The sequence below is a fragment of the Buteo buteo genome, chromosome Z, assembly GCF_964188355.1.
Source record: "Buteo buteo chromosome Z, bButBut1.hap1.1, whole genome shotgun sequence".
In the NCBI taxonomy this organism is placed as follows: Eukaryota; Metazoa; Chordata; class Aves; order Accipitriformes; family Accipitridae; genus Buteo; species Buteo buteo.
Window position 1 is genome coordinate 13,820,805 of NC_134204.1, and position 27,813 is coordinate 13,848,617.

The window sequence follows — 27,813 nt, forward strand, 5'->3', positions numbered from 1 at the left end:
TTGTCCTACTGCTGCAGGCCCTATTAAAAAGTCTGTCCTTGTCTTTCTTATAAGCCCCCTTTAAGTACTGAAAGGCCACAATAAGGTCTCCCTAGAGCCTTCTCTTCTCCAGGCTGAACAGCTCCAACTCCCTCAGCCTGTCCTCATAGCAGAGGTGTTCCACCCCTCTGATCGTTTTTGTGGCCCTCCTCTGGACCCAGTCCAACAGGTTCATGTCTTTCCTGTGCTTGAGGACCCCAGAGCTGGATGCAGTACTGCAGGTGGGGTCTCACCAGAGCAGAGCAGAGGGGCAGAATCACCTCCCTTGACCTGCTGGTCACGCTTCTTTTGATGCAGCCCAGGATACAGCTGGGCTGTGAGCGCACATGGCTGGCTCATGTCCAGCTTTTCATCCACCAGTACCCCCAACTCCTTCTCCACAGGGCTGCTCTCAATCTTCTCGTTCCCATTCTGCTACCCCTACCTCTTCTCCCATCAACAGAGAAAATGCCATCCACTGGATTATGACAGATGGCTCAGTATGGTCCACTGAGCATTCTGTTACTAACCCTTCTTAACATCTGCACGCATCATTCGTTTACTACGTTATTCTGAACCCACATATATTAAAAATGCCTAATAAAAAGATCCAGAAAAGATACTTGGTAGTCCAGCAGAACAGAAAGGGGTGACAGTCCCAGAAGGGGTGTGACAGGAGAAGTCTTTATGAACAGTACCAAGACATTCCTACTACAGTAATGACACAGACTGGTCTTGAGTGTGCAAAATGTTTCCTGCAACTCACTTAGAACAGCAGTTGCAGATTAACTGTAAGAGCCAATAAATAATCAAATACAGGAATCACCTAGTCTTAGTTGTTATAAATATTCTGATGTGCTAAAAAGATTAATTGCTCCAGAGTATGGCTTTTCAATTTATGATATCTAGAAGATACTTCTGTACCTCTCAAGAAAAATGCCACTTTATCAGAATGAAAAAAGAAACCTAAAAACATACCCCACCACTGTAGCTGTACAGAGACAACAAAATATTTAAATTTAAAAAAAATGTGTGTCTCTTCTTCCTTTGCCTTATTTTTGACCTGTTTTTTTTTTTTCTTTAGGTAGGGAAAAGTAATAAATATGCAAGCAGTGAAAGAGAGTGATTTAATTCATTCTTCCCTTTGCCTGTCTCCTCACAGCTGTAGTGGAAACAGCCTCTTGCCTCTCTATTGTCACCATGGCTGGGTACATCTAGAAGGCATTATGTCCCAGTTTAACCGCTTATGGAAAGAAGGGAGGGGTGTAGGAGCCCTACTTTCCACCGCATCTTACACCCCACAAAAATACCCAGTGCCCAGTCAGCCCCAGGAGCGTACAGGGTTCTCACAGGCTTCCTCCAGGTGCTGCTGAAGCTTACATCTTCAGCTAGCCTGGCTGCACTTCTCTGTCTCCCTGCATTCGCAGAAGCTGCTTGCGCTTCCACAGTTGGGGTGAGCTGTCAGTAATGGTACCGGCTCAAAGCGCAGGTCCAAGTCTCATCCCCGGACTCTGACAATGACACATCCAGGTATGGAAGCTTCCTCTCAGTCTCCCTTTTTAATCTGCTTTAAAGGAGATGCAAAAAGATGACCAAAACAAGGTTGGACTGTCTTCTAAAGAAAACTTAGTTTCTACCTGGAAAAAAGAAATGCGTCAAATTGCTCCAAAAGATCACTACCAAAAACACTTCAGAGAAGTATGGATATCTAAAATACACCAGGGATAAGGTATTGCAGAAATTATTTATTTCATGCCAACTTAACCCTTTGACTAGGTATTTTAACACGCATTTCAAAAATATATCCAGTACAACAGTAATTTAGAACACTACAGAGAAAAATTTATAACTCAGTGAATTCCAAACAAGGTATTATGCACACATATTTGTATCATAAGGCAAAAAAAGATAGTCTATCCATAAGCAGCACTCCTACAGCCTATCCTTGATATACACTGGAGAACGAAGATCTATTACTAAACCTATACTTACAAATGAATTCCCTTATCTTCCAGATACCTCTATAGAAATATAAGGTATTTCTATAGAAATTAATTCATTTCTACAGTGATAGCTAAGCTATCACTCTGAAACTATTATAATTCACAGGAATATATCAAATGTAACAACATTATCCTCAAGAAGTAACTGAAGTTGCATATTATTGCCTGCCAATTACAACTAAACCACACATACACAAAAGCATGCTGAGGAATACATTCCAGTGCATTTTAATAGAAATAAAGAGTAAACCTGATTGGGCTTAGCATATGACTGAAACAGAAGACACCAAATGTAATGCAACATAATTAATGACAGCAATTAATGTATTAGAAAGGGATCTAGTTCAGGGTGCTTTTTTTGCTAGGAATGTTGGGTTTCTGTTAACATAATCCAATGGTGTAGGAGTGTCTCAGCTTCAGATTAGACTACTTAATTAGAGGCACGGCTAGTGTTAGAGAACTGCCATGAAGCAGTATATATTCCTGCAGAGTCCATTAGGGAAAAGGAATGTAAAAATTTCAGAAAGTTTACAAGATTCACAAATAAGTTGCTCTGAAAAAATTAACCATATTCTGAATTTTAAAGAAAAATTAATAGCTAGGAGACAATATATACCCTAAGTAGTGTTTTTGTTAATAATTAAGATGCACATATTTGTCTGTAATGAATAGGTCAGAGTTCTTTTAAAAGTCTCATTAAAAGTTTACCTGCATGAAGTGATCTCTATTTAGTATTGTAAATGCCCCTAAGATTGCAAGTAATTACAGCAATAATGAAAACTGGAACAAAATATTGTGTTTTTCACATAACATTACAGTATTCCAAGATAAATTTAATAAAATATGAATTATAATTACAGAAAATCAGAGTAATCACTTTTTTAATACTTCATAAGTAAAAATCGTCATGGTTATGTTTTAAAATAGCAAGAATAAATATTGAAAAGATAACAGCTTTCCTCCATTCCCATTAATAACTGTTAATGACTACTTTACAAGTGCTTGTCTGCAAATAAAGGCAGATTATATACCATGATTTTTTCAGTAGTGTAAGTTACAGTAGTATAAAGTTTGTTGTTTCTTAATGTTATCATACCTAAATAATAAAATATATCATAGTTTGCCCAAAGTGTCACTATTAGCACAGACTAGAAGTTGCATATCCTTTACCTTCCCTCATAAAAAGACTCCCTCACTTCACTTCACTGCTAGGAGATGCACCTGTCTTAAGTGGAGTGCAGAAGACTCATTTCCCAATACAGGTATCAGAATATGCATATTTTTAAACACCTGAAAAAACAGAACTACAAATCTAGTAGCAGTATTAATTTTGATTAGAGCTTATTACTATCCATACTTTCTAAGAAATCCAGCACTGACACAGTATTAAAGTAGCTACCGTTTTTACTCCCACTTTTCAAAGTTCATTACAACTTGCATGGATTCTTTTCACTGGTTTAAATATTTGACATGAAGACATTCAAACATTTGTACTTAACTTGGGTGGTTTTTTGGTGTTCTGGGTTTTTTTTGGTGTTCACAGATGAAGAGGAAACGGTGGAAATGATGATGAAATGGAAGTATACCCTAACTGCTCAGTAATTCAGAAAGAGAAATAATAAATACTTAACTCACATTCTTTAGCTGCAAATACATACAACTTTATACTGACAGAATAAATATGCTGACATTCAGTTCCCAAAAGCACAGTTTTACAAGGCAGTTATATTTTAAATCACCTAAACTGGAGCATCAAATGTAATGCAAGAACACCATTAGCCTACAGTACAGTCACTGCTTAAATACATCAAAGCTAGTTTAACTTTTTTTGGCTGTGGTAATGTTAGGCTATACTAGCAAAGAACTCCTCAAGAACTGCCACAATCTGGCTGGGTATCATCATAGAATGGTTTGGGTTGGAAGGGACCCTGAAAGGTCATCTAGTCCAGCCCACGCCCCTGCAACAAGCAGGGACATCTTCAACTAGATCAGGTTGCTCAGAGCCCCATCTAACCTGACTTTCAATGTCTCCAGGGATGGGGCATCTACCACCCCCCTGGAGTGTGGCAAATCCTTAGGCATGTAGCCCCCGGGCAAGTTCTGCATTATTTGCACTAGCAGTAACCAAACTAGTTTAAACCTAGCTCAAGCACACAGCAAATGCTGTGCAGGCATACCCCTTATTTCTCTGATGTTCTTTTATAGCTGTACTCTGTATTTCTTTGTTGAAAGTCTTCCAGATTTAGTCATATGAACTAATAATTACTTTTCAATACAAACTTTAGATTAATTGGCCTACAAATCGCACATAATTAGAATAAGAGTAACTGTTGGTCAGCAATGAAAATTATGGATGAAACCTGACTTCATTTATCAACTCCTTAAACACCCAGCATCCAGGAAGCATGCGACACCATGGATCTCCAAGGGCAATTCAGAGTAGAACTCTTGAGAGATTTTCAGAGCTCTAATTCCCATGCTTTCAAAAAGCAGCCACTGGTTACTCCACCACTTCACTGCAACGTCAAAAAAAGGTCAGTGGATTCCCACCTCAATGAGCTCAGAATTACTGTTAAGCAGCTGAAATCCCACTGCCATTAATTTATAGTCAACTCCTCAAATTATTGTGTCCCAATGAAAACTGCAGAGAGGCCTTACACCAGGGACTAGTTAGCTTTTTTATATAAAATCCTGACCAAGTTTCCATTGAAAATTCTGTTTGCAGCCATTCCACTGATTTCTGAGAGGGGAAAAACCAGGCCCCAAGAAGGCTCACTCCAACTCTCTGAACTCAGCAAGGGCTAGGTAAGGATAATTCACAAGCATTCAGAAAAACAAACATTCCCACTATAGTAGGAACTATAGTTTATCCATTAGCACTGAATTAGATCCCTTTGTAGTGACATTTCAAGAGTTAAACAAAGAATTTGAACCTTATTTCATCCAAAGATTTTTACAAATAAACTTTTGGGCAATTAAATGAGACACAAATTTTAAAAATAGAAATCCAAGTCTAAGAACATTCATGTGAATGGATGTCCAAGAACATATACAACCCCTTTCATATGAGGCTGAATTCAGGGTAACATTTCTAAGTAGATCCAAAATAAATTAAACAGGTGCTAACATAAAGTTCCTAAAGCACAATCTGAATAAAAGGAGTCTCATTTTCTCAACTTCCAGTCCCTGACACAGCCATAAGATTTTGATCAAGCTTTTAGAATACACAAAATACTCAAACTAAAAAAGTGCCCTCTTACAGGTAATCTGGAAATTGTATGAGTTTGAGTACATGTGGGCATGGCTGTCGTTCAGTGTATTCACCTAAGAACAGAACTGACGATTATTTTATGTCTACCAATTTATTAATATAATTATTTCTATACAGAGTATTTTTTCTCCTTCATAGTAACAAGTCAGTGTTTTAAAACAGGCAGATTGATATATTACAAATACCACTACTGTTAGAACACATGATGTACTAAATCACAGGAGGTAGTTAGATTCCCATTAACAATTACTTCAGAAAACAAAGACTATTTTTAAAAATTAGTAGAACACCTCATTCATGAAAATTTACTTTTACATTCCCCAGCTGCTTTAAGGGACGTCCGTTTTTTAAGCATGATAAAGAATTTATGAGAGCAACATGTTCTCTTTCAGTTTTCAACAAACTCTGCAATAAGCACATAAGAAAACTCCCAAGTGGTAAAGACTTAAGACAAACTGCAATAAATCCACATTTTAAATTCATCAAATTTCCAAAGATATCATGAATTTGACCACATCTTTTACTTTATGATTACATTTGAAAATTCATTCAACTAACTATGGTTTAAAAATATGTCTACACCAGTGAAATTAATGTGAAGCTTTTTTTTACACTGTTAATAATTGGCATTTTTGAATGGCATTCAAATGAATAAGCATTATTCTTTGTGCAACAACTTATTGCAAAATACAGGCACCTTAAAAACAGATACATAATGCAACCAGGGCATTTGGGACATTAAAAGTGTTTACTGTTATCTAGTCATGCTATTTATTTCCCTTCTTTTAAAGAAATACTCTACAATTTGAAGCCGTGCCTGAGATGTGTGCAAATTATAATGTTTCAGCATTTAACTCAATTTTCACATTATATTTCTTTTACAGCTACAAAGACACTAGTGTGCCAAGATTTTCAACTGTTACAACTGTAAAAATCTTAAGCAGACATCGTATCTTCGATAATGTATTCTTGCTATTGCACATATGCTCATATGACAGTGAAACTGTGGTCCATATTCATTTTCAACTATTTACACATGCTAAAATAATTTATCTGCATATAATATTGAAAAAGAAAAAATACAGCCTTTCTTGATCATTACACTTTGCTTAAAATTTATGCCACCAAATTTCATAGAATCATAGAATACCAGGTTGGAGGGGATCTCAAGGATCATCTAGTCCAATCTTTCTTGGCAAAATCATGGTCTAGACAAGATGGCCCAGCACCCTGTCCAGCTGAATCTTAAAAGTGTCCAATGTTGCGGAATCCACCAATTCCCTGGGGAGATTATTCCAATGGCTGATTGTTCTCATTGTGAAAAATTTTCCTCTTGTGTCCAACTGGAACCTCCCCATGAGTAACTTGTAATCATTATCCCTTGTCTTCTCCATGTGATTCATTGTAAAAAGGGAGTCTCCATCTTCTTTGTAGCCCCTCTTTAAATACTGGAACATGTATTGTATGATTTTATGAAGAACAGCCTGCCATTCAATCTTTCTGCTTATACAGGGTCTGATTCAAAGACCACTGAAGCCAAAATAAGCCTTAATTTAATTCAGTAGATTTTGGACTAGGCATGAAGTTCAAAGAGAAAATTATAGAAAGTGTTAACTATAGTAATTGATATAACTGCACTTTGGATGCATTAAGATGCTCTCACAGCATCTTTTAAAATACAAAAAAATTCCTTCCAAAAATCCTCTTCCTAAAACTTACAATGTTACAGTTCAAGTTGAGCCCTAGGTATATTTATGAAGTTTACCCTCTATTAACTTTATTAATAGTTTTCTCCTTTTGGTCATGACACACAAGCCCACACTGATGCACAACAATATCTACAATAGAAGAAGCATATTCTTGTCATAAGTAGCAAAGTTATCATACAGGTCCATTTCCAAAATAGTTGTTCCTTCATATTCTTTTTTTAAACAAAAATGGTCTTTTCTGATTTAGTGATATAAATACAGTATTTTCCAAGCAATGAGTAGGAAATAGATTTCCACTGAATTTTCTTTAGCTTTGACGAGTTTAGACATCATCAAATACTTTGCTTCGAGACATTGACAGGTATCTTCCACCAGGCTGGTACCTGCAGAATCAATTTTAAATATGAAAGACTATCATAGGAAATATAAAGAACCATGAAATCATATAACTCTCACTGCACTCTTACTCCTTAACTCTCAATGAATTACAGATCTGAATTTCTACTGAATTACTGTTTCCATGAGAATTTGATAGGCAGTCATTAAATTAAATCTCCTGTGACCAAGAAAAACAGTGATATGAATACTGGGAGTCTTGAAGAACTTTGTTTCCTGATACAAAGGAAAGACATGTAATGTTTCTGTTGAGCAGAACTTCTTTCTCTCTTTTTTTTTTCAAAAACAAACAAACAACAGCATCCAAAAATGATTTGGGTGATTAACAGAACATCTCATTGGGTATTCCTAGAAGAAATACAGTATCAAAGATAATGAAAACAAATGGCTGCACACTTAGTAGGAAAAAAGAAGCTTCACAAATTGTTGGTCAATTATATTTTATACATATTTTCAAAGCACAAATAAATTCCAATACAAGCACGATGTACTTCCTCTCTGCAGTACTTACCAAAACCTAAACCGACACAAAGGCAGAACCTAGTGTCCCCTGTGCTCTGTCATAGAATGCTTGTAACTACTGCAGGAGCTATAGTTTTAAAAATCAATGTTACACAAGCTATTTTTAAGTGCATTGGAATTTCATATGCAATTATTGTTGATTTATTACCTCTGTGAAACTAAATGAAGGTTACTAGAGGAGAGCTCATCTAAGCTCTGTGGCTCCAGATTTTCATTTTAAAGAAAGAGTTCAGGATGTTCCACTCTGCAAAGTCCATATAGGTGCCAGAAGACTTCAAACACTGCACTTGAAAAGTATTTGCTCCGAAAGAATTATATATGCATATTCCTATTTTTGTAGACTATTATGCCTTTCACACTGTATAGAAGTCAACAGCTGACAGAACTGCTAGGCTAGTTCCTCTTTAAACTCTTGTGCTTAAAAAGAACCAACTTTTGAAATGTGGTGACATTAGACTACACAAGTTAGCTGTTGATACAAACTAACATTGATGAATCAATCTGTAAAACCTGGCAGTGTCATTTAACAGCATTGTTTGCATGTTTTCCAGCTGGCATTTATTTGTTGACATTACAGATATAAATCAACTGAAAATATTTATGATTTTTTATTGGATTGTGTATGCTAGTTTTAGCTGAAAAATAATGTAAACTATAACTTTTTATAAGGGAATTCAAAATTATTTATCATTAAAAGTTTCTACATCATAAAGACCTAGATAAAAAAAGCACCCATGAAATGTATTACTTGTTTCTTAAATATGAGCAGAACTTAGCAGTTATGTAAGATACTTTATTTCAAAACTAAGGAAATTTGATATTGCAGTCACACCCACAGAATCACAGAATTCTCTACTATAGACAGAGCTACACCGTGCAGTCTGGGACTTTTTGTTCAGTAAGTTCAGATTTTAATTTCGCCCAGTAGTTCCAAGTTCTGATCCCCAGGTGTATTCCTGCAACTACCGGTCCTGTAATACTCAGTTTTCTTTCTTGCAGCCCTTTATGATGGTTTTTATACAGGGAAATCAAGTGAGCTTTCTGAAGTCTTGCAAGAAATTAGAGAAAACCTTATATTGTATGTATGCAGGTCATTCTCCAGTTTTCTGTTTTTATATGCAGTATTTTTCAGATTATGCCAATATACAAAATTAAATTAAAATCAAATCTTACTCAGACATTTCTAAAAAACTGAAAAACCTTCAGATTTCAATTGGTTTTAAAACAACTCCCACATCATGGGGAAGAAGGAAGAAATGAAAAGAGCTAAGTGAGATGATAAATATTTTTAAGAAAACTATTATTATAAAACCATCTGATATAGCTGTCATAGGTCAGAAAACAGAAGACATTAGTATCTTTTAATTGTAAATAACACAGAAGATTCCTCACCTTCCTGAGTCCAATTCAAGAGGGTCATCATTAATTGAGTCTGCATTAAAATCCAAAGGTTCTGCATCCTGGAGGAGTTCTATTCTATCTCTTTCAGTCCTACCATTTGATCGGGTGTATTTTGATAGTGCTGAATAGGTAAAAGGAAGGAAAGACACTCATTTGCTTTATGAACACCATAGAGTGTGTGGAGACATCAAGCTTAAAAGACCCTGCTATCTCATCCAAAGTATAAGTGTGATGATTTAGAGTAGATTCAATAGTAAAGCAAATCTGGCTACATGCTCAAATCTGTAGTATTTCATTTTTGTATCTCCATAGCAACGTTACTACAACTTTTCTTTTGCCCCTCATGTAGGATGAGATCTATTTTGCAAAGAATCAAAGAAAATGGGAGGTTATATGTAAACTTTCTTTTCAATCAATCAACCATTCATTCACCTTCCCAACTTCCCACTTTAACTAAGCTAGCTGGAGGGTTATTTTGTTTGGTTTGGTTTTAAAGAGGCAATCTCAAGAATTAATGAGATATAGTTGTTTTGCAGTTCACTCTGCCACCTTCACTAGGCCAGTACCTACAGCTTGTTTTGGTGTTGGAATGCTACATATTCATACGGTTAACATTAAAATATTATTTCATATCATTTCAATTAGTCTACCAAAGAAAATCTGGGTTTGCAGCTTTGTAAAGAGGAGGGGGAAATCTACCAGAGTTGTCCCGAAAGCGTGTTCAAACCTTCCCTCCTCCTGCCCCTTTTTCCTTCCTTTTTTCAGTTTCATTTCTTGGTTGTTGTTATCTTACAAGAGCACTTAAAATACATAAAAAACATTAGCACTGTGACAAATAAGCTTTTTGGAAGTTTAGAGCATCCACAAAAAAGTTTTTTTGCTAACAGACATTATTAAATGAACATGTATACACCCATGTGATATGTTACTGGCTTTACATTTGTTGGTCATCTATCTGATTATTCTGTTTTTCTAGCCTGAGAGTTCATTTGCAACTAGAAGTGGTAAATTTTAAGAATTAAAACTCCCAACTTCAAGACATATCCAAAATACACTCTCTTTGTTGACAACTGCTACTCTAATTGCAATGATTATATGTCCTACAAGAAAACCAAGTAATTGAGACTAGCCAGAATCTCCTACCTCAACTAGTTCAAAGGTTGAAGATGGGAAGAAACACAGGACTCTTTTCAGGTGTCTTTAATGGGCAAGATGGCACTGTGCCACAGAAGGGAATATATCAGCACACCATCTATGACAAAAAGGAGCTACTCACACAGCCAGTGTTGTGCAGACAAGATATTAAAAAAAACAAGCCAAAACAAAACAAACTCCCCCCAAAACCCACAAAGCTTACTTCTATTGGTATTTGTCTCTGAGAAGCTGGATTCTTTTTGGTCTGTGTGGGCAACTCTGTTCCTAGCAGAATCGTCTCTATTTCCGTACCGTTCCTTCCATTCCTGGAAAAAGACAAAAAAGGAAACATAAGCTGTGAGGAAAAAGCAACACAACAAAAGCATATGTAGGATCAAAAACCACTCCAGATCCACAATTTAGAGCTAATTGATCAATCACATCAGACTATGAAAGTAATACTTTGAAAATGTTCCTGTTCAGTATCTTGATACAGGAAATATTTTTGTTTTGTTTTAAACTCAAGATATGTTCCTTCACTAAACCGGTCACCACAACCGTTCGTCAGAAAAAAGAATTGCAGAAAACAAACTACATATTAAATCTGCACTCAAAAGTTCACACAACTGCTCTATGTTATGGTGGGAACGTTGCTTTTTTTGATTTCTACTTCCATCTAGTGGTAGAACGGAAAAACAGCCAGATGCAGATAGCACAAAGAAACATTTAGACAGGCCATGTTTACTAAACTTGCTGTTCTGTTGTGTTTCCATTCCATCATGTTTTAGTATGTAAACATTTCAGCATGAAGTATAATGAAATATTAAAGAAGAAAATGTCTCATGCTTTTATTAGGAGAGAACTTAATGTCTCAATAGAAACTTTTCGAATTGCTCCAGTAACTTTAATATGTTTCAGATTCCCAGATTATGGACTGGTAGGAACTGGTATACTCGAAGTTACTGTGCTAATTTATGCCATATGTTACAGTTCTAAGCTGCAGAAGGACCAAACATTTAATCATGCTCCAGTAAAAGATACCACTCTCAAAGGCCCCAAAAGTTTCAAGAATGCATGTGCTACAGTATTTAATGCAAACTCAAAACCATGTAACATCAGAAACTGAGTTTGTTGTTGAACTAAAATTGTTGCTTAATGTCAGATCATTTCGATGTATACTAAATGCATCATGCATTTGCTACTATTTTGTTTCACAACAAGTTCAAGTTTGAAAATTATAAGATGGGGGGCAGAGGATCAGAAGAGAGGTCTATGCAGTATTAGCTGTCATCCAGAATTAAAGTATCCCTGAGCTTGAAATGTCAAGAGGCTTTAGTCCCAGTATTATCTTGCCTTTCTGCAGATAATATTTTTCCCTTCCTTTAGTCAGTTCATTTTTTGCATGCATCCTTTTGATTTATCTCTTTGATTGTGACCTTCTATACTATATTCCAAATGTTATAAATTAATGAAAAAGTAAAACTATAGTTAACTGAAGCTCCTTAAAATGAAGCTGCCTGCTTTATTTTTTATTCAGATTGACTGCCTTCACAAATCTTTCTATTCAGTATGCACTCAAAGTATAATCTGAATCAAACATTCTGTTTGTTACTCAGTGGTAACACTGTTAATTCTGTCTTAAATGTAATTCCCACCTCTGAAAAATGGAAAAAAAAATTAAAAATCTGTGCCAATTACTTTCCAATGAACACATAAAGCAATGGGTAAGTTTGGGAAGAGCATACAGTCCCCATTCCAGCGAAAATTATGACCCTGCAACTTCAGTTATTTCAAGCAGAGCAGTATCAACATAAGAGACTGATAATAAACCATTTCAGATTATTCTGCATCCTAGAAATCAGGACCCTTTTTAATGCTTGTTACACCAATTGGCATACACCATTCTCACAGCACACTGAGTAAAAGAAGTGTCCAAGTAGTGTGACCACAATCACTCTCTTAGCCTTTAAAATTAAGATGTAAATTATTTTTTTACCCCCAGCCAAGACTATTCTGCAAGATTAAACTGATTCCATCAATTATTGGGGACTTACTTTTTTGTGAAATAGATCATGCTTAATTAAATAGCAATGGCAAAGCCTATCAGATATTGTTAGCTAAAATTGTCTCATACCCTTCTTCTGTTTTCACCTTCTTCCTGCCTTTGTCGTTTTCTTTTCTCTAGAAATAAAAACAAAATTGTCTGAGCTCCATACAAGAAAAATCATTACCAGTATTTTTTTTTAAACAAGCAGTGAAAATCTGAAGTTAACTAGCAAAGATTCTTATTGAAATAGATGGTTCATAAAATTAAAGAAAAACAAAAGGCAAAGCTGCTTATCTATCATTATGGAATTTCCCATTAAAATGAATTAATCATGACTGTATCTTGGGTCAAGGCATAACATTTGGATACCAGCTGGAAAAGCGAAAATACGTCTTAGAAATAGCTGGAAAAAGTATGAAGTTAAGAAACTTGAGCATTACTGAACCAAAATCTTGCTGAAGTTCTGTAAGGCCTGAAGTATGACGCAAATACTTTGTGCCCACATCTGCTATTAAGCTGGAAGTGTAACATCATAGTACCAAAGAAATAGTAACCTCTTGTTCAATGGAATGAGAGACATTCCTCTTTGCCCCCAAAAAGATATACTACTACTATAAGTAAATCTAGAGTTTGTTTTTCATAAACTATGAAAGGAGAGTAAAAGTATTCCATAATACAACATTGTATCCAGAGATTTTAGTTTCTAACCATTTACTCAAGAACCACAACAGCTTTTAACAACTTTCAAGAAATACTTTCAATAAAACTTAACATAAAAAAAATTAAAAAGCGCTCTAAACCAGCAGATAATTACAGCTTTAAGTAACAACATGCCTTCTGTGATAAAACAGGTAGTTGAAACAGCAAAAAATCCTAAAGGACATGACAGAGTTTGGGCAGCTCAATCAACACATATACACAAAGAAAGATTAAAATGAGTTAATATGATAAAGACAAGTTAAGTCCTAACTATCCTTTATGACAGATTATACAAGCACCTGCTCAGGTATTATTTCATCAGTAATGACTTCAGAAGAGTACCACTTAAATGAACTGTAAAATATTTAGAAATATCTAAAATTCAGATCCTAGATGAGTAAAACCAATACTTAAGACATCAATGAAGTCCAGCATTGCTTATATAGCAACCACAATGCTCTAAGTCTATTGCATTTTGTGCAGCAGACTGTCTCAGTACAGTTCTCAAAATATTGACAAGCTATATGCTTTTTTTTTGTGTGCAACATTTCAGACAAGTTTAATGCAACAACATATTATATTTTGTAGTAAGACTAGGATAGAGGACGTAACTTACCTCTTCTGATTAGCTCTTTTCCTTCATCAATCAAATCAGAAGTCATTTCGCTATCCCCCATGAACTGCTGGAATCCCAAAAGATTCAAACAACGAGTTCCTAAACTGGTAAAAGCAGAAGGAGAAGCAATTCCCTTTGCTAATTTACAATGAATAGTTTAGATATATTACAATGCAAAGTGTAAAACAAATTATTCAGAAATTTATGGACAATTCAAGTAAAAAAAGCAATATAGAAGAAAAGACAGATTTTTATGCTATGTGAGAAAGCAGAAAATTCAGAACAGGGACAAGGTCCTAAATCCAACTGAAAGTGATGGGATAATCTTAGTCAAATAGAGAGATAAAACTGTTTATACTCTGAGAGAAGTGCAAATGATTTAAGATAAATGCTTGAAATATTCTCAGATATAACAGAATGTATACCTATGATATTTCATTGATTCTTCTTTGCCAGAAGACAATTACTATAAAAATTCTGCCTATTATGATTTCTGTGTTTTTGAAACAGTAGTAACATAGGAAAGCCGCCTTCATCTCAGGTTTCACTTAGGAAAAATGCATGGCATGCTTTTAAGCTGTAGGGATGCTGGATGCCATTTTGGATACCCATTTGGCAGCAGTCAGATAGTAAGTTTGCTCTACCTTTTTTAAACTAGTCCTGGAAGTAGACAGAATGAAACCACTTTCACCTTTTCAACTTCACACCAGAGAACACATCTGCTGGTTTTTGTTAGTTTTCCTCTCTCCAAACTGGAGCATCAATATCATGTTCAAAGTTCGCTTCATTGTATATTCATGCTGAGAAGTTTTTTTTCCATACTATCTGAACTTTAAGACTGCTGGATTAAACAAGGGAGACAGCTTTCCTTGATAGATTTTAATTAAACATTCTGTTTTGCATGTAGCTGAATTATTACAGGGCATTAAAGTTCATGCAAAGCAACTTCCTTTCCTTTAGTTTCTTTTCTTCCTTCTCGCTGTGGCATTCAAGACCCAGGATCATCATGGACAGGAAGTCACACAAACTATTTTTTTGTTGCTGGCTTTCCTGTTTAGTTGTTTTTTTGCCTCCATCACCACTTTTGTGACCTGACCTACAGGTAAGCAGGGAAAACCTAAGACTGGATCCTTGTTGTCTTACTATCTATGGATGCACATAGGGTATTAGTGTACATTCAAGGCATTTAACTACATTATACATGACTCAAAACATATACATTGCTTCTGACTGAATGGTAATGCAAAACTGAAGAAATGAACATCAGTGTAGCCAGCCAAGGTCAGACCAAAAGTATCTCATCTCTTACAGTGGTCAAAAGCAGACATTTTGAAATGTAAGGATAAAGCAAGCATGTAACAGTATTTTCTGCAATTACCCTTCCAGCCTCCAACAAACTGTGGCTTAGGGAAACAAGATTGAATGCTTTAAACCACTATGCTTTCAAACTGAAGTCTAGTAATGGATCAGAAATTTGTTATGAGCCTGTTAGAAAGTTCATTACCTAAAGTTTCTGCTAATGCTTCTTAGTTTATTAGAAAACCTTGCTAAAAACATAGCTTCCTCATGGTAATTTTAAACTCAAAAGCAGAATCTAAATGTTTGTGGGCTCCAAAGTTTGAACAGATCAGACCTCAAAATCTAGGAATGAAGTTTAATGGTGAAAAAAACCCACAACTCAGTTATGAGTTACTACAATCGACAATCTTAAGATGTACACATTTCGCATAGATAAACAGCAATTTATTGTTTCAGTTTTGGCATTTTTATTAATATGTCACAACTCAGCTCCTGGAAAAGGAGAAACGAATCTCCTCCTGATTGCTGAAACTAGTATTATTAGTGTAAAGAAACATGGAGGATCTGTCTCACAAATAACTTACCTAAAGTATGTGGCAATACAGAGAATGACAACAAGCATTGGGTAATATATATAGAATCCATCTGCAATGAAGGACAGCACTCTCATGGATCCCATTATCTGCAAAAAAAATCCACGAGAACAAGCTCTATATATTCTACATATATCCATGTAGATTGTGCTATCTCACTGTTTTCACACACACACAACACACAAACACACAATACTTCACTGAATAATTACTGAAACATCGGTAAGTATTATCATCACAGATCTGATTCAGACAGTTGAACCACAATAACCAGATATAAAGGCCACCTCTAACAGTGTATCCAGTTTTGAGGTTTCTAAGATGCCAGATCTTGGTGTCTCACCTAATCCAGAACCAGTTCAAACCTGGTGGATCTCTTCATCTGCTGTGAAAGGAGTGTCTGGACAACACTAACAATCTACTTGCTAACAACAAAGATGTGACATGTAACTTGCTGTCCTACAGAAATTGGTTGTTCAGTAAAACCAAACTTACTCAGTGGTTCTCAGTGACATGTTAGGTTTGCTCCCAATCTATAACGATGTCCCATACACTGTATGGGACAAGCCAGTGGAGGCTAAACCTATTAGGAAGTGAAGAACAGCCTGAACTCTTCAGCATAATACTTCACTTCCTTAGGATAAAGAGACCAAAAGAGAAAAACTGAGCTATTGATGACTCCTAGCAATCCTTACCAAACTCCTGGTCTGTAAGTAAGTATTTCTACCTGTTTAATACTAGTGAAAAGATTTGAATATCTTAATCTTACTAGAAGTATTTAAAAATATTTTGCCTATTGTCCAAGCCATAAAGAAGGCTCAAACCCACATTTTCTGTACTTACAGATGTATAAGCAGTTGGTTGAGTGTTTTTGTGAGAGATTGTTGCATCCATATGGGTCAAGCCCAAAAAGTTCAAGCATAATGGTGGAGTAAGACGGCAAAATAACCTGCACAAATGCAAGAAGCAACAGCATTTAAAACAATTTCTTGCACTAAAAATTTTAAGAAATCAAAACAAGATATATCACAGAATCATGATGTACAGCTCATTAGGATTTATACCCATATGATTATAAATGAAAGGATATAAATGAAAGGTTCATGGACATTTTCAATTATTCGACAGAAAATCTGCAAAATACAAAATATATGCTACATACTCACATGCCACTGAAAAGAAGACTGTACGCATCTGTCTGATGATGTGAAGCTAAGTAGTAATAGTTAAATACACGGATCCTGAAGACAGTAGAGTAGACACAGATACTTAGGAAAAAGATGGTAAGAAAACACGCCATCTGGGGGGGGAAAGAAAGTTGTTTGAATGTAGAACTCTACTAAAGGTTTTAATGCATTCAGTACATAGTCTGTGTATGCAAAAGGTTGACTGCAGCCTTATTTTTCATTCTGAGATGGGACAATAACATGAGCTCTGAGAAGTGTTTCCAGAGTTTTTTTGACTAATTTAAATTGAGAAGGATACTTGTAACATTCTGCACTTCATATAAGCTAACACAACTGACCCTAGGAACATTTATTCTACTTCTTGTTATGTAAATGAAATTGCTGTAATTGCCTCGATAATTGCTATGGCTGATTTGACATTTCTTCCCACAAAAAGTGATAAAAACAAGTGTTTTCAGTTTAATCTGTTTTGTTAGTATACTGAAATTTTTCAGCTCAGTTCCTCTACTGATAAATTTGTGCATGCATATGCTAGCTACATCTGTGACTGGATTTCTGGTCAGCAGCAAATTCCTATTTAGGGAAGAGAGGTCACACACGTGGCTGATCAGACACAGTCTAAACACCTAAGCTCCAAGCTAATATTTCACAAATTACTCTACACATGATATTCAGCTCAACTGGGTCACACCTTCACTCCATATTGGACAGCTGTAAAAAGTGGCAAAAGGCAGACTCCATCCACAGAAAAAAAGTTTGGTATTATATATTTTAGATACCATCTGAAAGCTGACAGATTATTTAGAGACTTCTTTTTAAATCAGTCTGGTCTACTATTGTTGTAGTAACAATCTATCTGAAAAGATTTTTGTTGACTGATTATGCCAAACTTACCTCTATGTATATATAATTGTATGTCTTTTCTGCCAGCTGTATGAAAACTGCAAAGAGTGATAAAACTGGTTGTGTGCTGAAAAATGTGCACTCTGACCACACAACAATTACAGAGAATGTGGCCAGAACAACTGCAAGCACCCTGTAAAACCATGGTCGTAGAAGACATTCCCAGTACCACTCTGGAAAAAACACAAACACACATATTCGGAATGGGTTAATGAAAATTACACAATCAGAAATGCAACTCCCTCAGAAAAACTGTTATGAACTTCTCGCATGCATGCCCTTAAAATCAAGGCTGGAATCTGTGGGGTCACACACTTAATTTCAGGGCTTTTCCAATGCCAAGAGATCTGGCTCAGCCCTAAGGAATCATATGTTCAATATGGGATGCAAATTTTGCAAACAGAGTGGGGGGTGTGGAGGGTGTAGAATAGAACTCCTCCCTTTTGGCCCAGATACTATGAGTGATGATGCACTTTTTGTTTGTTCATCTGTTACTCTCTGACAAACAAAGCTTAGGCTGTAAAATTATACTGTCCTACCCTGAAAATAACTCACTGCTAGTGCACAACAAATCAGAAGTTAAAACATGATTAGAAGACACTTTCTGAAAAGATGCACAAGCAGCCGCACGTTTGGTACATGACAAAGAGTCCTTTCCTCTTTGCTTTACTGGAAGAGCAGTGCCAACTCAATAATATCCCACAAATGTAGAAGGTAGCCATGATCCAATAATTTAAAGTTGCTATTTTGCTTTCTTCTTCTAAGGCTTCAAAGTTTGCTATTGCTATTACAATATGTAACTGCAATTACATTTGTAAAAAAATTTAAGCTTATGGTCAAGAGCATAAATCAATATCTGGTGGCTATTCCATTACATGAACCTGTTAAGATGCACATTTGTTTCCCTCTACTGTAACTGAACATTTTACATAAAACAATCAGTTCTTCTCACAAAATGGTACCAGTTAACCCTTTACATATTCAAAACCTGCATGACAGCACTTACCAACAGTTGGTGTGTAGAAATACTGAATAATTTTATTCTCTGGTTCCTGGGAATGAAAGGTATGAACAAACTGTCGAGTTGCACTGGTTTCATTTTTTGCCACATCTTCTAGGTAAAATGCTTGTTCTAAAAGAATTTGCCACTGGACCTGTGTACGACGATGTCTCTGTACTGAATAGATTACCTACAATAAATTCCAAGAAATTATGGTTACAACATACTTGGTTCAAGAAATGAGAGAAAAGCCTTGCAAAATCCCTTAAAAATGTCTACATTACAGAATTGCAAAGATTAATTCTGTATACTTACAAAAGCAGGCAGTTAATTCGCTAAATACATAAATCATAAGAGGACTACATATATGCCTCCTGAGTTTTGCAGTTCTTTCATCACAATTTATCTGTAGCAAGAACAGCCTACTTCTTCCAACATATCACTTTATTTTTGCATCTTAGTGAATACCAAGCTTTTACTAAAATTTCTTATTTAGAAGGCACTGTCAATCAATCATTACAAGGCTTACTCACAGACAGTTAAAACACTGTCAAGATATAACACAACAAGAACACTATTTACACATCCAGATATTTGATCTGGACTTCACTTGGGGTATTAAATGTCTATGTTTTCTTTCACTGAGAAAAGTTTCTGTTAAGTAGCAATCCCAAAACCCACTATACTCAGCAATTCAGGTAAAGTGCCTTGAAAATCTTTGTTTGATTAGCATTTATACTCATTAAATTAGCATAAGGTAGGCATTCTTTCATTCATTAATATACCTGTTTGTGAAGTTTGACCAAACTTTTTTCACTTGGATAACTGTTCTGCCTTTCATCAAAATCTTCATAATCATCCATGTTCCTACCCATTCTTTCCTGGTACTCAGTAGGACACTGGAGGGAAAAGGGAAAATTAACTGGCAGGTGAAGAAGTAGCAAGTGCTCTTTTGCTTTTTGTTAATTATTTGTAAATGTTTGGGGCATCTCCTGCAACTGAAAAGCTCACTGTAAGCGTAGATTTTTCTGTTTCTAAAATACTACATATTTCAAAATACAGCAGATAATTACATACATCATAAGAAAACATTCCACAAAGAATTTCAAGTCAAAGTCCGGTCAGAAACTCACAAGATGCCAATTAGAGATTTTATGTTAAGGGGAAAAGAAAGTAATGTACAAGTACTCAGTAGGTGCAGGAACCACTCCCTCCCAACTGAACAATTATCGCTGAAGATAAGCAATGTGTTACCTTTTTCAGTATTGTATCAACACATTTTCTCAGAGGGTGGTTATACTTGATACTCTCACTTACTTTACGGACTTCCTGTTGAGGAAAAAAAATACAGAGTTATTACATTATGTTAAACAGATTAAAAAAATCTTACAGGGTCAGATAAGAGTTCCAGCCCTCCCAATGGAAAAGATAGCCATCAGAGCTTAAAAACAATAGAACTTCCTAAAAGCCACAGTTTACTAGACATCTAATGAAAGATAACTGAAGGAGTATTTATAAAGAATATATGTATTTTTTAAAATAACAATGTCAGTGTGCAAACATTAGTCTGTGAATGTGTGGAGGATTGGTTTCTATGCATGAATGTTGAAATGAAAAATACTTTCTTGTTTTAGTTGTATGTAAAGAGACTAACTTTCTATCTTACCTGGTTTAGTTTCGTATTTATTACTTTAAGCAGCTTGATGAATGTAATTTTACACTACTTCATTTTATATCTTCCTCACTTTTATCTTCACATAGCTCACTTCCAAGACCATTTGGCATTTATCAGTAATGAAAGATGGTACCTAACAGCTAGGTAAGTTGAGTCCAAACTGGCTCTAGCAGTTTATCAGGCTTAGTGAGAACCAGATTTTATTCTTCATCCTAGTGGCAATCCAGAGATAACCTTTTGATGCTTGCTGTTGTTGTTGCAAACAGCACTTCAAAAAAACCCAGAGGTAAGTTCTAGAGTCTAGAGTACAGAAATAATTGTAAAGGCTTAGAAACCTTGTCAAATAGGATTATTTAGCAGACAGAAGAACTGCCTTTTTTAGGGTGACAAGGGAGGTTAAATGGATAGAGGCAGTCCTTCGACATTGTTTTAGCAGGTGACTGTCAATAATTCTGGACTCCCTCTGAATCTGCTGAGGGAATGATCACAAGAGATCTGATTAGCCTGTGGCAAAGGATTTTTCATTATGTAGTGGGATTATGAAAAACAAACCAACAAAATCCTGCAAGAAAGTCTGTAAGGGTCAACCCTAACATATTCAGCCCTGTCAAGTAGAGCACTGGACTGGGAAAAAAAAAAAAAAAAAAAAATTGGAAGTATCCTCCAGTACTACAGTTTCTTGTGTTTTCAGAATATCTGATAAAGGAAGAAAACAAAAGCCTAAACTGAACTGGGTGAGAGCTAAAGTTCTGTGATTTATTCGACACAGCACCAATTCATATTTACAGTCAAGTTCTCAGAGTCAGCACTGGCATTAAGAATTTTTAAATATTTTCACACACTTCAGTGGTCCTGTGAAGGCTGAAAATAAAATACTGGCCAAGATTTCTACAGTACAGTGCAATTGTTTCTAGACTGATAGAAGAAAGAGTGGGAAAAAAAGTAAGTGACAAACCTTGAAACAAGGTTTTATCATGCGTTAACAATGTATTTTATGCTGTGTATGGCATAACCGCAGAATCTGTCAGTCACCCTACCTGACGTAAAGGACAATCTAGTGCAAGACACCTATCTAGTACAAGACCCTCTTTTCAGGGAAGTTTGCTGCCTCGCCAGGGCCCAAATTAGGGACATCACCACAAGACTGAAGGGCTTAGTACAACCTTCAGACTACTATCCATTCCTGCTCTTTCACGGAGCCCTGGGAAGAATGCTAAAAACTTCAGGAGCACAGGTAGTGTTTTTCTCAACCTGCCCAGTGATTGGGGGAGACTTTGGAAGAAACAGGCGAGCCCACAATATCAATACCTGGCTCCTCAACTGGCGCCTCCACCAAACTTTGGGTCTTTAAACCATGGAAGAACATTCCTCAAGGCAGAAGGTATGCTGTGTTTAAGGGAACAGCATAGAATAGAACAGAAGAGAATATTTTCAGTTAGAAGGGACCTACAACAATCATCTAGTCCAACTTCCTGACCACTTCAGGGCTGATCAAAAGTTAAAGCATGTTGTTAAGGGTATTGTCCAAATGCCTCTTAAACACTGACAGGCTTGGGGCATCAAACACCTCTCTAGGAAGTCTGTTACAATGTGTGACCACCTTCTTGGTAAAGAAATGCTTCCTAATGTCCACTCTAAACCTCTCCTGGCACAGCTTTGAACCATTCCCATGTATCCTATCAGTGGATACCAGGGAGAAGAGATCAGCACCACCTTCTCCAGGCATTTGGACAATGGTCTTAATAATTTGCTTTCACTTTTGGTCAGCCCTGAATTGGTCAGGCAGTTTGACTAGATGATTGTTGTAGGTTCCTTCCAACTGAAATATTCTATTTCATTCTGTTCTATTCTAAATGCTATCCTAGTAAATGAAGTTTTTGTTGCTCATTTTCTAGTAAGTTTTGTAGTTACGTCCCACTTAGATGTTTTTGGCAATTTGTTCAAAATGCTATTACTGAAGAATGAAGATTCTACTATTATTTTATGTTGACATATTACAGAAGAAGTTATCAACCTACCCTACAACTCTTCAGAGGTATTATTTTCAAGCCATGGTATCAGAGCAGCAGAGCAGGGAATAGCTATTCAGTGGGTTGCATTTCCATTCTATTCTTGAACTACAATAGAGCCTACTGCTCACTCACAAATAACAACAAATACAGTCTCAAAAGAAACTCTGAAAAATAACAACAATCTATATATTCTCTTCTCAAAAGGCACACAGCATGGTCCCACAAATCCAACTTGGAAAGTCTTCTCAAGATTTCAGAAATATATTGACAGCAGAGCATAAAAGCAGACATACAGAATTCGCATGAACAGTAGGGAAACATTTGTACACTGTGTCTTCAAATTCACTCTGGAATGTTATTCATTAGTGACCAATATTACTCCAAAAACGTCAATAAAAGAAAAAACCAACAAATAATGGTTATCAAGTTGCCATGGCTATCAAGTTGCCCAGTTGTTGACATCAGGGACTATTTTGATTTTTATACAGGATCGAGTGTCATCAAGCAGCACACTGTGATGATTTTTTTAATTTACTGATATTTCACAATAAGTTCACGCTACTTATGTTTTCTTGCCACCAGTGCAAAACACCAGGAAATTCAGAGATATTTAACAGCAGTCTTCATTTACTTCATAGCGAAAGCTAGTTACTTACCTCCATAATATCCTCTAAATTCTCCTCTGCATCTGCTTTTTCAGTCATCAGTTTGGCAGCTTTGAAATAGGTCTTCATAAGTAGATAACCCCTCTTGGCCCCATTCCAGTGAGAACGGGGAATTTCCACCAAACCATAACCCAAAAGTAACACAAGAAGAAAGAGACCCCATGTGTTTGCAGCGGCTATCCCAATAGTCTGAAGTTGGTTCCTAAGGAAAAAAACCAATAGCAAAAACAAAAAAGAAAGAAAGAAAGAAACAAACATACAACATCCTCCTACCCCACCAGCAAGAAAGCAACCTTGAAGTATCTATGCATCAATATGGCTTTCAAGTTTACAGGAATAGACTTGGTATCATCTGTAATTCTTGCCTAGGGCCAGCCTGCTACTTGGCTATATTTAAAGCTACCACGATTTTTCTTTATCTCCCATGTTTCTGCCCTCTCTGGAGATAAGACAAAAATGTTTGTTCTCAAAGGAGCATGTTTCTTTAGGAAACAACATGAACTTAGCAAACTTACTGAAAATGAGGTCAAAACACCATAATGGCAGTCACTGTAAGAAACAGCCTCAGAACCCATGATTTCTATTCAGAAGTGGAAGTTGAAAGCAACTAGGCATTACATGACAATGCTTACTACTGTATCTAGTACGGAAGACAATTACCAATGCTATAAAGACCAACTATTTTAACTTACCGTCTCACCTCTAAATAGAATCTACAGTGGACAGAAGCACAACACAGGAAATACTGACACAGACCTTCTGGAAGATGTTATTCGGAGAATACTGAGAAAAGTTTCTGCACTAACTTTGCAAATGCATTTGTAGGGAGGAAAAAACACCCCACTGAGGATTCCTCTGCTGTACATATCAAAATCAGAAAACCAAAAGACAAATTTCTATAGTAAAAAAACTCCCTTCCATAAAAAAAGTTAACAAAACTTCCCAACTGCCTAGCAAAATTCAGATGAACTAGAATTGTTTTTTAAAAAAGACCCATTTCATTTACAGAAGAGATCACCCATGAGAATTCCATAAGAATTCATGCAAGTGCTTACAACATTATTCTTACCATTGTAAATTGAAGTTTGGGTTTACAGCCACATATATTAAAAATGCTCCAAAAATCAGCAAGTAAGTGCCATAATAGATTGCATTCTCAATCAATGCAGTTTTAATCTTTCCAGTAATGGAGAACCCTCCTGATCTAGCATATGACTGCATGAAAGGTAGCAGAATCCTAGGAGGAAAGCAAACAAAACCAAACCACATCAGCCAACCAAAAAAAAAAAAAACCTACTTTAGCAGTGGCAGGATACTAAGACTGGGTGTTTAAGCCAAGACTCGCTTTAACAAATTAGCTAGTTATATGTTTTTATTCTAGATGTACTGGTCTGATTGCAAACTTTAAACAAGCTGCAGATAAAAACAATAGTTAGCTTTACTATGAAAAAATCAAGAACTCACTACCAACCCTGATATTCTTGACTGAGCTACAAAAATAATTATTTGACAACAGCTTGATAAGAAACCACACATCAGTCTAACCCAAAAGCACAGACAATATGTTTGCTGTAGCTATAGTTTTAAATAGTATTTCCAATAAAACCAAATAATTTACAATATTACTCAAAAACTACCCAACTTATTCATGGAATTATTTCATTGTCCAGTTGCCTGAACCCCATTTTTTCAAACAATCTATCCATAAACATCTCTATGTGTAAATTGCTCAGTTTCAACTATAAAATTGAACCAAAAGTAAATGGCTGCCACCTAAAAAAAAAAAGTATGCCCAATTCAGTACAGATATTATTAGAGAAATTTCACTGCTAGCGAATAATATATGATTAGATAGCCCTCTGGAATAGTGATATATATTGTTAAAGAGTATGCTATGACTCTTAAGATGTTGCACTTAGAAATTATACCTGTATCATAGTCTCTGTCATATTCTTTTGCCTTACTTACCATGTTAAAAACTGTGACGTCCAATATACAACACGCCAGAAAATTGGCATAATTCCATTAGGAATATAACTCCATGGTTTGAAACATTTTTGCTTGCTGTAACCATGTAAAGAGGCTTATTGTTAGTTGTAGGGCCAAGAGTATAAAAACATTTTCTATAAATTCCCCTATCTAGAAAGGTCTTTGAAAATAGCACAGAAGTAATACACTACTATTTGAGTACATAGTCAACCACCAATCATCTCAGAAGAAAATAAACTGAAACACCACTTAAAAATATTTATCATTCTCCTCCCCACAAATAACTTATCTGGACAAGACAGCTTTCTTAGAGAAAGAAAGAGTAGCTTAAAGACTAAAGAGAAATAAGCAATTAAGCATTTTAAGGCTATAATTTTTCTTTTTGGGCATGAAGTACTTTCTTCATGCAAAGAAAAAACATTTCTGTTGACAGAAGACCATTCAACTTTACTTAGTGCAACAGTTTTTAAAAAATATCTAGGGTCCCCACCACCTAGAGCATTGAGTGGTAAAAAAAGTGTGTTAGCTTCTTCTGTCACCCAGCTGGATTTAGTCAGGCTTATACAAACTTTGATTTGTTGAGCCAATACTTTTCTGACAGGTAGTGTTTGCTTTGGAAGACCAGAAAAGCCATGAAAGCCTTTTTAGTAAAAAAAGAGCAAAAGACAAAGTGCCCATCCACACTAAGATACTTTGTTTTTTTCCCCCACACCATCGGGATAAGGAAGCAATGGTGAGTCAAGGGGAAATACAGTCAATTTAATAGGATTATCTATTGAGAAATAATTGGTGTTTTCCAGGGTCAAACTAGTTAAGCCTGAGTTGTGAGCTTTTACATACACAGCATAAATATTTTCAAAACTATGAAATGACCATAGAACGACAGGTAGTGTGACTAAATATTTCAAACAAAGTTTTAAGATGTGAGTTGCACCAACACAGTATCTGCTTAGTTACTACTTAAGCTGATATTTCTATTTGATATACTCAAGTCATATGCTATAGTATAACATCCATCAGCATGTTCTAAAACTATAGGTAAATTGAAAGGCTATTGAATAGTTTTCAAATTATGTATTTACCTAACTAGTTTAATTATCATACCCTGTGTGGTCTTAAATAAAGATTATATTATATATATTATAATATATTATATTATGCTGTGTCACTAAGTCTGGCATTTTAGTGTTCTTCCATGGATATACAACATCCAGATAGCCTCCCCTTTGGGGCAACAGAACTGGCAATACTTTGCGTGGACTTATCAACTGACATCTTAAATGGTCTAATAATCTTACAGATAACTACACTGCACACATCTACAAGATGTGGAAATAGCCAATGGAGGCTAAACAATGAGCAGCCATGGAAAGAGCTGACATTTGCCTGCATTCACCATGGTTTAGGGATTACTTCCTTCCTGCCAGAAATCAGTGAGCAGGCTATCATTACTTCAGTAGAATACAGTACATTTCAGATAACTCCAATTACTGTATGTATGCGATTATAATAAGCAATTAGATGTGCTGTTTACATATAATACAAGCCTACTAATTTCATTCATAAGGTATAAAACTAGATTTTCAGGTCTAAATTCTTCAAGTTTGTGAAGGAAAGACAAGCATTCACCAAGGCCTCTCCTCATAGATACTCAAGATTGCTCAAAAAGCTTAGTTCTACCACTTTGACAACAAAATAGAAGAAATCTAGTGTGACATTTTAAAAAAAAAAAAAAAGGAATACTTAGGTAATCAGTTAGAACTACTGTGTAATTACTATATGGGTCTATGGGTCAGGATTAAAAGGACAGCAGAGTCAGGTGACATTATAGTGGGGGTCTACCACCAGCCAGCCACGGAGGAAGACTGAGAGGATGAGGCCCTCTACAGACAGATAGGAGCAGCCTCACGTTCACAAGCCCTGGTCCTCATGGGGGACTTCAACCACCCTGACATCTGTTGGAGGGACAACACGGCAGGGCACAAGCAATCCTGGAGGTTCATGGACTGCACTGATGACAACTTCCTTCTCCAAGTGACAAGGGACACAAGGACAGGTGCTAGGCTGGACCCTGTTCTCACCAAGAAGGAGGGGCTGGTGGGGAATGTGAAACTCAAGGGTAGCAGTGACCATGAAATGGTAGAGTTCAAGATCCTCAGGGCAGTGAGGAGGGTGCACAGCAAGCTCACTACCCTGGACTTCAGGAGAGCAGACTTTGGCCTCTTCAGGGATCTGCTTGGTAGATACCATGGGATGAAGTCCTGGAGGGAAGAGGGGCCCAAGAAAGCTAGTTAATACTCAAGGGTCACCTCCTCCAAGCTCAGGAGTGATGCATCCCAACAAAGAGGAAGTCAGGCAAAAACATCAGGAGGTCTGCATGGATGAACAAAGAACTCCTGGACAAACACAAAAAGGAAGCCTGCAGAGGGTGGAAGCAAGGACAGGTATAGCCTGGGAGGAATACAGAAAAATTGTCCGAGCAGCCAGGGATCAGGTTAGGAAAGCTAAAGCCCTGATAGAATTCAATCTGGCCAGGGACCTCAAGGGCAGTAAGAAAAACTTCTATAGGTATGTCGGTGATAAAAGGAAGACTAGGGAAATGTGGGCCCTCTCCAGAAGGAAACGGGAGACCTGGTTACCCAGGACATGGAAAAGGCCGAGGTACTCAGCAACT

General features: G+C 36.3%; 1 protein-coding gene across 1 annotated transcript in view; it reads right to left on the reverse strand.

Annotated features, from left to right (window-relative positions):
- Positions 1–1,743: 1,743 nt before the first annotated feature.
- LMBRD2 (LMBR1 domain containing 2) overlaps positions 1,744–27,813 on the reverse strand; it is a 36,087-nt gene continuing 10,017 nt past the window's right edge. The window contains exons 4-18 of the mRNA XM_075021177.1: positions 25,119–25,214; positions 24,220–24,387; positions 23,142–23,352; positions 20,053–20,127; positions 19,584–19,697; positions 18,805–18,988; positions 17,790–17,971; positions 16,875–17,008; positions 16,552–16,657; positions 15,700–15,797; positions 13,817–13,920; positions 12,589–12,635; positions 10,678–10,780; positions 9,312–9,441; positions 1,744–7,384 (exon numbers count right to left, since the gene is read on the reverse strand). Of these exons, the coding sequence (XP_074877278.1) occupies positions 7,324–7,384; positions 9,312–9,441; positions 10,678–10,780; positions 12,589–12,635; positions 13,817–13,920; positions 15,700–15,797; positions 16,552–16,657; positions 16,875–17,008; positions 17,790–17,971; positions 18,805–18,988; positions 19,584–19,697; positions 20,053–20,127; positions 23,142–23,352; positions 24,220–24,387; positions 25,119–25,214 (1,813 nt within the window). The 3' untranslated portion in view covers positions 1,744–7,323. The remainder of the gene's footprint in view (positions 7,385–9,311; positions 9,442–10,677; positions 10,781–12,588; positions 12,636–13,816; positions 13,921–15,699; positions 15,798–16,551; positions 16,658–16,874; positions 17,009–17,789; positions 17,972–18,804; positions 18,989–19,583; positions 19,698–20,052; positions 20,128–23,141; positions 23,353–24,219; positions 24,388–25,118; positions 25,215–27,813) is intronic.